The sequence below is a fragment of the Barbus barbus genome (assembly GCF_936440315.1).
Source record: "Barbus barbus genome assembly, chromosome: 38".
Lineage (NCBI taxonomy): Eukaryota > Metazoa > Chordata > Actinopteri > Cypriniformes > Cyprinidae > Barbus > Barbus barbus.
Window position 1 is genome coordinate 18,305,255 of NC_136716.1, and position 10,973 is coordinate 18,316,227.

The 10,973-nt window shown below is 35.5% G+C and overlaps 1 protein-coding gene across 2 annotated transcripts in view; it reads right to left on the reverse strand.

The window, feature by feature from the left end:
• The window catches only part of LOC306857806 (von Willebrand factor A domain-containing protein 2-like), a 43,166-nt gene extending 32,274 nt beyond the window's left edge, over positions 1–10,892 (reverse strand). Inside the window, exons 1-6 of one of the 2 annotated variants that reach the window (XM_079397973.1) lie at positions 10,772–10,892; positions 7,382–7,442; positions 4,617–4,691; positions 3,719–3,852; positions 2,944–3,053; positions 941–1,135 (exon numbers count right to left, since the gene is read on the reverse strand). In XM_079397973.1, coding sequence (XP_079254099.1) covers positions 941–1,135; positions 2,944–3,053; positions 3,719–3,852; positions 4,617–4,691; positions 7,382–7,433 — 566 coding nt within the window. In that variant the 5' untranslated portion in view covers positions 7,434–7,442; positions 10,772–10,892. The remainder of the gene's footprint in view (positions 1–940; positions 1,136–2,943; positions 3,054–3,718; positions 3,853–4,616; positions 4,692–7,381; positions 7,443–10,771) is intronic. The other variant, XM_079397974.1, reaches the window with a different exon arrangement.
• Positions 10,893–10,973: the final 81 nt, after the last annotated feature.

Here is a 10,973-nt window from a genome sequence, read left to right on the forward strand (position 1 = left end):
CCTAAGTCATTCCTATTTATTTTTCACTTATTTTTCACTTATTTTTCACATCACCTTGAAGTACCATGTAAATACTATGGTATACTCTCTCTCAGTACCATGGTATATATTAAAGTACTACAGCATTACTATCTGATACCATTACTGTTAACAATAGACTTAATTAACAAGGACACAAGGTAAAATACTTTGCCATACACACACACAGTTGTGGTCAGAATTATTAGGCCCCTTAGTAAATATGAGAAAAGATGTTTGTTTATCCTTTTGATCTTTTATTCAAAGTTATATAAATAATCACAAAACTAACCTTTCATTGAAGCAAAACCATTTAAAAATGCAATTATTGTCGCATAAATTTCATCTCACTATAGGACCTGGTCCTGTTTGAAGTTCTAGTAGTAATTCATTAGAATTTCTAGAGGTGCTAATAATTGTGGCCAATGTGTATTGGAGAAAAAAAATATTTGGCACTTCAAGATTTTTATTGATTTTATTATTATTGATTTATTATTAACGGTTTTGTCTTGTGTTTTGTTGTTGTCTTTAATCAGTTAAAATTAAAGCTGTAGAACAAATAATATATAAAGACTTTTTGATTACAGTTAATACAATTAAATTACAATTAATGAGCTAAAAATAATATACATAATTATACATTATATATAATTATTTTTCACATGACAGAAATTAAAATGAGATTCCATTTTTTTACACTACAGTAGTGAAAAAATATGTGGTGAGAAAATGTTTAATTGTCATGAAAATATTAATAAAATATTTTACAGGCTTCATTTCCTTTAAGCAAAATATAATATTTTATTTTGTGAAAAATAAATTTAGGTTGAGATATGATCCGGTATGTTCTTGTTTTTGTGAAGCAGAGAATATGTGAGGGTTTTATTTCGTTACTGATGTGACTGTAAATGTTTCGTGTTACCTGGGGTAACGGATCCCCACAGCAAACAGAGTCACTCCAGACAGCTTGAGCTCCGAGGCAGCCAGCTGCACTGCCCCCTGGGACTTTCCGTCAGATAAGAGGATGACGACCCGTGGCACTGTGGAATTGCGTCCGCCGGAAAACCCCTTCCTCAGAACGAACTTCAGAGCCAGACCTGTCTGTGTGCTTCCACCTCTGAGCAAGAGAAAGAGACAGACTAATTTTATACATCTTTAAGACATAAAACTGAGAGCCTAGAATATCCAAATGATACTACTTCTGCCACATATCAGAGTGAAATGATATTCCAGTCTTTATTATTGAGCTTTGTGGCTTGTAACACCCCTACTGTGGAGAACAGTATATTAGATAGCCAAAGCACCACAGTCAAAACTGCACAATGAATCTGATCTCTGCATTGCACTGATCTCTTATTAATTTAATTAGAGCGGCCCCTCAGAAGTCTTAAGATAACACAGAAGTCTTTAGTTCCCTTCACTGCACTGTGTCCTTAATGCACCCCTTATGATGAAACCTACACCAATTACAGCATTCTCAGATTCACACTGGCTGATGCTTTATCTTTGGGTTGATTCAAACTCTGCATGACATCTTTCCAGTGTTAATACATTCTCTGAACTTCTTAAACTAACACTTGATACATAACTTGGAGTTAACAGTTAGGTAGCTAGTTGATTAAGAAACTGTTTTAGGAACTGCAACCAAATCACAATGTAAAGAATGATTATCTCACTTGTTTTTTCTGACACAGAATGTGTCCAAAAATTTGGGATTCAAAATCAAATTTAAAGCCAGTAATAAAGGATTTGATGGTTTTAGGATATGTGGTAAATGTAAATCAATAATAATAATATTTGAGATTCTGCACTATTTCAAGGTCACCAATTAAACAAGAAAATTTGTTGTGAATTCCTTTATACAGAAGATCAGAAATTGTTGTAAACTGTTATACTGATAATATTATTTTCTAATTAAAGCATCTGTAATAGACAGTAGATAAAAATGCAAAATGAAATACATTTTCCCTAAATATATAATATACAGAATATTATATAAATATAAAAAACTAAACAGTCATGAAACTGTTTTGCATCATTTTCCAAAATAATTACAGCTACAATAAAATGTATTATTTATTTTTTTATTAAATATATTTATATTTTATTATTTTTACATATACACAATATTTTCAATATTTTAAAAGTAATTCTGATTACTGATGTAATTCACCTTTTTGTTGTTTTTCTAATAAGCATAAAAGTAAAACACAACTGATACAATAACATTTTAAATATTATACATCATTTATTATTTAATATTTTTTCTCATTGCAGAAATGAGATTAAGGTCATATAAACTGAATATTTATTTATTCATTTATTTTTGATGTATGCATGCATGTACAAAATACAGTTTCATTAGTGACTAGTGAATAACAGCTAAATTTTTCACTGTCACCTACTGACAATACTCCTTCATCCTGTGCTGAAATACATGATCTCCTATATCCTACAGGGATACTGACTAAGCGCCAGTTGAGATGCAGACATGTGCACAGCTGGGCTTCTCTCCATCATCTTCACTCACAGTTGTTCAGCTAGACAGACAAGTGGTGATATTTTCATAGAGTGGGAATCTGAAACGGTAATTTCACAGACTGTCGAGGGAGATGTGGTATGTCCTGACTGGGTGATGAGGTTCAGGCCAGCTGTGCGCTCAGAGTGTAATTCAGCTACTAGTCATCACAGATCCTTGCACAACCTTCACCACAAAAACCATTATTTCAACCTCATCAAACCGTCTATCATGGCACAGCACACTCAGACACACTTGCACACACATGTTGAGAGTATAATGTAAACACAAGTCCCCCATGCCTGTGTTGACAAAATCTCCAAGATATAAAATAGAGTTAGGTATTCCTCATCCTTCAAAGGAAGTGCTAAGGCCTAAAAAACACACAATAACACTAATCTCTATACCTATAGTGGATTTTCTTCATCTTTTTCTTCAGCTCCTCTTTGCTCTTGTAAGAGTCTAGACTGATTTCCAGCTTGGGTGTGGAACCAAACTGAATCACGCCAAATCTCACCTGCCCAAAACAGAAAAAGCAGTTCAAACACAGTTTAAACAGGAAGAGGACTGAACATAATGATACCAGAAGTTGAAGATAAGCCATACAAAATTTAAAGGAATACAGTGTTTTACAAGAACATAGTATTTCAGGTCTTAATACTTCACAATTTCATGTGCTACTTGCAATTTCTTTGTACTTATTTGTTTTTCTTAGTGGTTTTTATTTCTGCACCAAATGTTTTTCGGGGCTGGTTCACCCTCATGTCGTTCCAATTTTGTATGCTATTTTTGGTAGAGACCAATGGCTGTCATTTTCCAAAACATACTTTAAAAGAAAAAGAAAAAGATAATTTGTATGTTATTCCTTTATTTGAAAATAAATACCAAAAAACAGTCATTATTCACTATTATTGGACATAATTCACATTTTGGTTTTCATATGCAAAAAGAATGGCGATTTGTCATTAACAATGTTAATACTCTATATTTTAAAAAATGTACAATAAATATAGAATATAAGTGCTTTTTGGTGTTTTTTTTATTCTTGTTAGAGCCTGATCACTATAAAAAGCAAGAATTGCATAATAACATAGTCGATTAAAACTACACAGGGGTAAGTAAATAATAACAATTTTTGAATTTTGGGAGAACTTTTCCCTTAAAAAGTTAATGCAATCTGACCTTGTCTGTGCTGACATCGAGAGCCTCACACAGCTTCAACATGTAGTGGCGGGACCGTTCAAATCCTCCTTTTCCAACGCTGTAAGAGCTATCCATCACAAAGAGAATATCCATCGCTGCGGAGCACTGCATCACTGACAACACGGGAAAAAACACAAACCTTACCCATCTGAACTCCATCTTTAGCTACTGAATGCTCACTAATGTATAGTATTAGTCTATGAAAGTACAGACTGATTAACCCAATGGCACGTGGAACAACACAATGGCGGTGCAAAACAGCAACATGTTCACATAAACACTGGCCTGTATTTGACACACTTAAGCAGCTCAAAGGTCACCTGTGGCATGTTCTAGCAGAGATAAATACTCACAAACACATTACAGCAAGTTTGTGCTAGTCAACCGGCTAAATTATAATCCATGTAGCTGTCATGTTAGAACCCGCCGCCTGTCATAAAGAAGGTGATTAGACAGAGACGGCATGCCGCTGTCTGTAACAGCACATGCACACTTTTAGTTGTGCATATGAGTACACAACATAGACTTCTATTATTTTTATGTAACACTAAATATAATTTCTAGAAGACAACGTCTGGGGGCAATTTTGTCCCTAAATTACAGGTACGGAAACACAAACTCTCACAGGCTTTCTGTGTCTCTGCAGAGTTATACCATCAGACGTTCAACATGAAACTAAACCCTCTCTTTACAAGTAAACACAGGTTACTCTCTCACACATTTATATGGAAACACATTGGAAGTAGATCAGTGGTTCTTTACAGACATGAATTCTTCTGTTCTAGAAATACTTTCAATGCTGTCCATCTACACTACAGAGCTGCTTTGTAAATGTTTGATTTGATTTTGTGACTGAGAAAGAAAAGTCAACACTCACTTTCTCCAGCAGCATTTATCTTCATTATGGTTTCAAGATCCGTCTGCATTTCCTGCACAGAGGAAATGGACCAAACTATAAAGAAAGAGATACTGTCGTTAGTAGATAGTATTAAGTAGATAGTGTGTGTGTGTGTGTGTGTGTGTGTGTGCATGCGTGTATATATATATATATATATAATTATTTTAAAAATATTAATTTTATATTATATTAATATATTAAAATATTGAAAAAAAAAAGTTTTTGAAGTTTATAAACTGCTAAAGTTTATAAAACTGGCCAAGAATGGGTCATATTTCACCCAAAAAGCAAATAAACAATAGACATTTTAAAAAAAGTTAAAAACAGCCTATTTAGAATAGAATAGAAAAATAGAATAGAATAGAATAGAATAGAATAGAATAGAATAGCTTTATTTACATTGCACAGCTGTACAATTAAATTTTGGTTCTCTCATTGGAAGTATACACACAAACAAAAATGTAAATATAAACAAATTTGTAGGATCATTAAGGTTAATTTAAAACCATTAAGCACCAACCCTAATCCTTGTACTGTCAATGCAAAAATAAATTAATAATAAAATAAAAAATTGTCATTGCTGTAACAGAAAAAATTATAGTATTTATTATTAGTATATACAAATCATAATAGTATTTTTTATACTGCTGCCTATGATTATTTATGCTTATTTTATTCATATATATATAAAAAACTATTTTACTAAAAAGTGTTACAAGAATCACAGTTAATACACAAACAAATAAATAATAACAATAATAAAAATATGGTCAATTGTCATGAAAATAATGCATTACAACACAGCACAAAAAAAACTGAATGGTCCTTAAACCATTTTCAGGTGAAATGTGACCTGGACATGTTTTTGGTGTTACTGACCCAGATACTCCCTCAGGCACTGTCAAATTCAACAACAGCTTACACAAATTAGTGATTTGACCACAACTCCTAGATAACTGAGCTGACCTCTGGCCCTAAGACACAGCTCCGCATGAAACTCACTAAACATCCTTCAGAGGGGACTAATTCCGAATGACTGGCATTCCAGCAACTCCCACTGGACGTGAAGAGAACAGTCAGGCTGTCCTGGCCCGTGTTTGCCACTTGAGTGACCAGGGTTCAGATCGACATGCTCTCATGCATACCATCGCTGAATGAGAAGCAGGGGCCATGTGAACAGCCCAGGGCAGCGACGAGAGTGAAGTCCCTTAGTAACGCTCCTGCAGAGTGGAGTGCGCTTGGGAATCACATACTTTAATCATGTCTCTCCTAACACTCATGGCATCAGGAGTAGGGCCGCTCTCAGCACATTGCCATGGTAACAGGCCTCGGCCTAAGAAACCTGCAGGACCCCATGGGGAGATGAGGGGTTGGGGGTGTCAGGGAAAATTTATGAAGCCACAAAATGTTAATGGGTTAATTCCACTGACGGTAGAGGTAAATACAGATCTGGATCATTCTGAGTCACTGCTATTCTCACAACAATTCCAGAAAATAAGAAGAGCAAAAAAAATTTTTTTTAAAGATAATTCTATTTCATTACAAATTTCTAAAGAAAATTAGACAACCAAAAACAAATAAATTAAATTAGGAAAAAAAAGAAAAAAAAAAGAAAGAACTGGTAACTCAGGAACGGGGATGTCTAGGATTTGTTCACATGATATATGGCTAGCATCAGTGATGTATGGCTCTGAACAAGCCAACTAGTACTAGGTCATGGTGAATCTTCCCTCAAACCCTGCGGTGATCCTCTCTGACAGATTGCACTGTGGAACCAGGAGACATTTTATCGCCTGATTTAAGCGGACTGAAGGACTAAATCCCTCCTCAGATTTATGGCCTATGTCCAGGAACGTAATGGAAAAATTCTTGAGGAACACACGGGTAGATATCTCTATTCAGAAACTCCACACTCCAACAAAATATATACAGTCACAGAAGAGTTTAGAGGCCTCAGCAGGACAGCCAACAAAATATAATAATAATGTAAAAATAAATATTATAAACAGAAACATCTTACAACATCTTCACATCTATTAATCTGATAAAACCTATTTCTCACAGGGCAAATGCTGTAGAAGTTAATGTGCTTGTTGAGTAACAAACATCTGGCTGAATTTCCTAGTTGAGGGCTATAATTAATTATTTCGGTCATTACAACTCTCAGAGAGTTTATAATGGAAACATACATGGCAGCGTCAATGTGTTAGGTCGTGGCAGAAGAGATCTGCTACACTGCTGCTGTGGCAGAAACTTGCTACTGCCAGTATATCCACAGACATACTTCTGTGAGCATGTAAGAAATACTGCTGCTGCTAATACTGCAGAGTACATGAAATAACCCCCATGTATAACACCTTAAATTACTCTGTAGCAAATCTATACAGGTGGAGCTGGGGAAGGTGGAGGCTTTCTGAAGCGCGCTGCAACTGCTACAGCAAGCACTAGTGGAGTATTTGAATGTTAAGTAGCAAGGCTACTGAAGAAACCAATCAAGCTGCACCATGTGAATAATAACGTGATTACATCAGATTGAGTTAGAACCTATTGGCCTTCATGACCGACCACTGTATTTCCTCTATTCTTACCTCAAGTCACTAAGCATAACACATTTCTAAAGTAGAATTACACAATTAAAGATTAAGAAAGATATGATTCAAATCTCTGTACTTTGCAAAGATATAAAATAAAATAAATAAAATGTAGTGTTTCAGAATGGCAAGTACTCAGTCACCTCTTCTTACCTTGACCAAACAGGAGCATAAGAAGAAGATGCAACCGGCTACTAGAGGACATTTTTAAGCCCTGAAATGTGAACAAAACAAGAATCAATTAAAACTGAGGAAAAGAGTCTTGCAGGAAGTCTTTGAAGAGGCCAACTACTGAGCAAGTGTACAAAAAAAAGGCTTGAGAATACTAACAAAGAGAAAAGCAGCTGTGAGTGAGACAATTTTGGGAGAGAAAGATTTCTTGGAATTTCACTCATGAGTTGTTGGGCTTGAGGTTAGTGGGGCAGCAATTTTTATTTGCCCTCTGGGGCACTGGTCAGACAAGCAAGGATCTTAGAATGGGAAAGAGCCAGTCTGATGGCTATTCTGAGATCAAACGCAACCAACTAATGGCTGAGGGACCCAGGTAGCAATGGGATATGAAGTCTGCACACTTACACATTATAAAATGACTGACAGAAGTCAAGACCATCACTACAACTCAAGAAAGCATGACAAACTCTTTATGGGTGGCCTGTCTACTGAGCCTAATGAGTAGGCATTACAGGGCCCCAAACATTGTTCCTAGCTGTCCTCTTGATAGCAGGCAAGCTCAAGTCTAAGTCAAACTGTCGTCACATCAGACTAATCATTTACCTGTCTGTGTTTTGAGAAAAGTGGAGGGAGAGCCCAGTCATGTGTGGAGAAAACAGCACGATACGGTTTATCATTCATCTCAGATTAAGTCTCCCTGCAGTCACAAAATCCTCCTGTGCCACATTCCCAGAGCTAAGGTCAAAGTTCACATCTTTAAGAGCCAAACTTTATTATTAAATTAAACATGTTGACAAATGCCAACTGGCAGCACCAGACAGGAGAATTATTCACCGCTATGGATCACTGGATTCAATCTCAACGCCTACTTGTTCTGCTCTGCAATCAAAGACAAACCGACAACCATCCAAAACCACACTGTTAAAAAAAAAAAGAACTGGCTCATGCTCAGACTAGCAGAATGATCTACTTATTTGCAAATTAATTATGTATTAGCCACAGGATGACATGTTCAAAAGTTTGAGGTTAGTACAAATTTTTGAAATAACTAATTTAATATTTTTATTCATCAAAGGATGCATTAATAGATCGAAATGACAGTAAAGACATTTCTAAAATTACAAAAGATTTCTATTTTAAATAAATGCACAACTTCTTTTAAACATTGATTATAAGAACATACTGGATTTTTTACTTTCATGAGCTGTAAGCTCTAACCAGCAAAATTAAAACAAAAAAAACTTTTGAAATGTTTTACTTTACATGTAATGAATCCATAATATATGAAGTTTCACTTTTTGAAATAAGTTACAATAAAAAAACTTTTTCACGATTTACAATTTTTTTAGATGCACCTGTAAGTCTATTCATGCTAATGTGCATTCGGTGGAATATTTTCTTTAAATGTGTTTGAGAGACAAGGTGTGTGTTTGTGTGTGTGTGTGTTATGTCTGCACTGTTGTATCTAATTGGTCAGATTCCAGGTGTTAAGAGCAGTTTTACAGGCAGAGTGGTTATCAGTTTTGGAATGTAGTATTGAGGCAATTCTGAGTTGTGAAGTCACTCTTTGATCATCTCTCTCATGGTTTGACTTCTAAAGATACCCACAGAGCACCACTCAAGAGAGGAAACTTTAGGAACTGACATTCTTAAAGATAGAATCTGTTCTGTAAAGAATCAAATCCAGCAAACAGAGAGAGACTTTTGGACAATTTAGCCACACAGGACTCTTTATGAGCCTATAGAAAGTTGGACTACAGTTGTCAAAGGGAATCTGATAAAATCTCAACCTGATAAGGTGCATTTCCTGCCTGTGAATGAACAGCAGGAAGCTAGACAGCACTTGTTTAGGTGCCATTTAAAAGAACCTTCTTTGAGGCTGATAATCATCTGGCCTCTTTGAGCACTTCACAAACCTGCCATACGATAACCTTGACTAACAACCCATCTCGGTCTGTGCAACAAGTGTAGCTGTCTAGGGCCAGAGGAACCCAGTAAGAGCACTGGCTTTGCTCTCCTAATTCTTCTTTATTCCCAATTTCATACATTCCTCACTGTTCTAAGCTTTCACTTTTCATTATTTCCTACTTTATCTATTAACAACTCCTAAGCCGAGATGCCTTAACTCAGAGCTTTTCAATTTTTTAGATGCTACGGACCCCCCAAATACAATCAACCTTGTGTGAGCAACCCCCATCTTAAAATTTAAAAGGTAGCTATATATTTTTAACTTTTATTATAATTAGTTTTTTTTCCATTTCAATAAATTTACATTTATTTTAATTTAATCAATTTCTAAATTTTTCCACACTCTCCATGCAGCCATTGGACCCCAGTTTTAAAACGACCTACCTAACCGAATAACTAGTCATGTCTTCCTGAAATACACTGAAAACCAAGTAAACTATATACCGTTTTATGACATTTTTAAATATGCTAAATATATTTATCTGACATTGCAGAGCTTAAATGGCAATGCTTGCTAATGGACAAGACACAGGTGTATGCAGCTGCTTGATCCCTAAGTAGGGAGCAAATGACCTGAGCAACACTAGACTCTCCTATAATCACAGGAGTGACAGTAAATGAGAAGAGAAGCTGAGGATGAAAGGACACCACATTTAGGTGGCTCCTTCTGAGTTACTCCCCATTTAAGGCTCACTTGATAAAACTAATGTGTGTCAATCCATTTGTCTAGCCCCTCCCCACACACACACTTTATTGGTGAGAAAACAAGACATTTAGAATCATAGCTCATAGCCAACAGTATGAGAAATGCATTTGCTGCTCAGAAGCATCACTGAGGGAACCAGCCACTACAGAGCATTGCAGATATTTGGTGTATTTGCATTATCCTCGAATGCCTAATCTTTTAAAGTAATAGCTAAACATTAAGTGTAATTCAGATCAAATGTGATATGCAAATTGTTTCATGCAGAAGTATCAATATTTAGTCTAATAAAATCCACATTTCTCTTTTCGTTTTGTATTCCGTTTAAACACTTGAGATATTTAACCAGTTTTACAACAAACATTTAAATAAAACAGTTAAGATTAATTATATTGTCGCATAACCGTTTCGAAACACGTAATAAGTAATGAGATCTATTTAATCCAGGGAAAATGAATCGAATGTTTTTCGCTAACGTTACGTTCATTTCTGGCCCTAAATTAAACTTATTAAAACTTTATAGCTATTGACGCAAACCATTAAGCTACAGCGCAGTAATAATTTAGGGTAAGATTTCCTGCACCGACCATTTTGCTCTTTAAGTTTTGGAATAACGACAAACTTTAGTTCAGAGAAATCTTCAAACAATTATATTTAAAGTTGGACACATGAAAAACACCGTTCATGAGTAAATGTCTCACCTCCCGTCCTGTTCTCGCCGCAGGTACTGAGGTGTCAGTCTCTCTCCGGTGCTGTAACTCCGTGGTGAACGGGAGAGGGTGCTCTGCTACTTCCGTACTGACTTCATCCTCAATTCAACTCACTCCACAGACCTTTTTTTTTTTTTTTTTAATCAAGCCAAGACCCAAATTGTCTCAAAATTAAGTTCTTAAAGTGGCACCA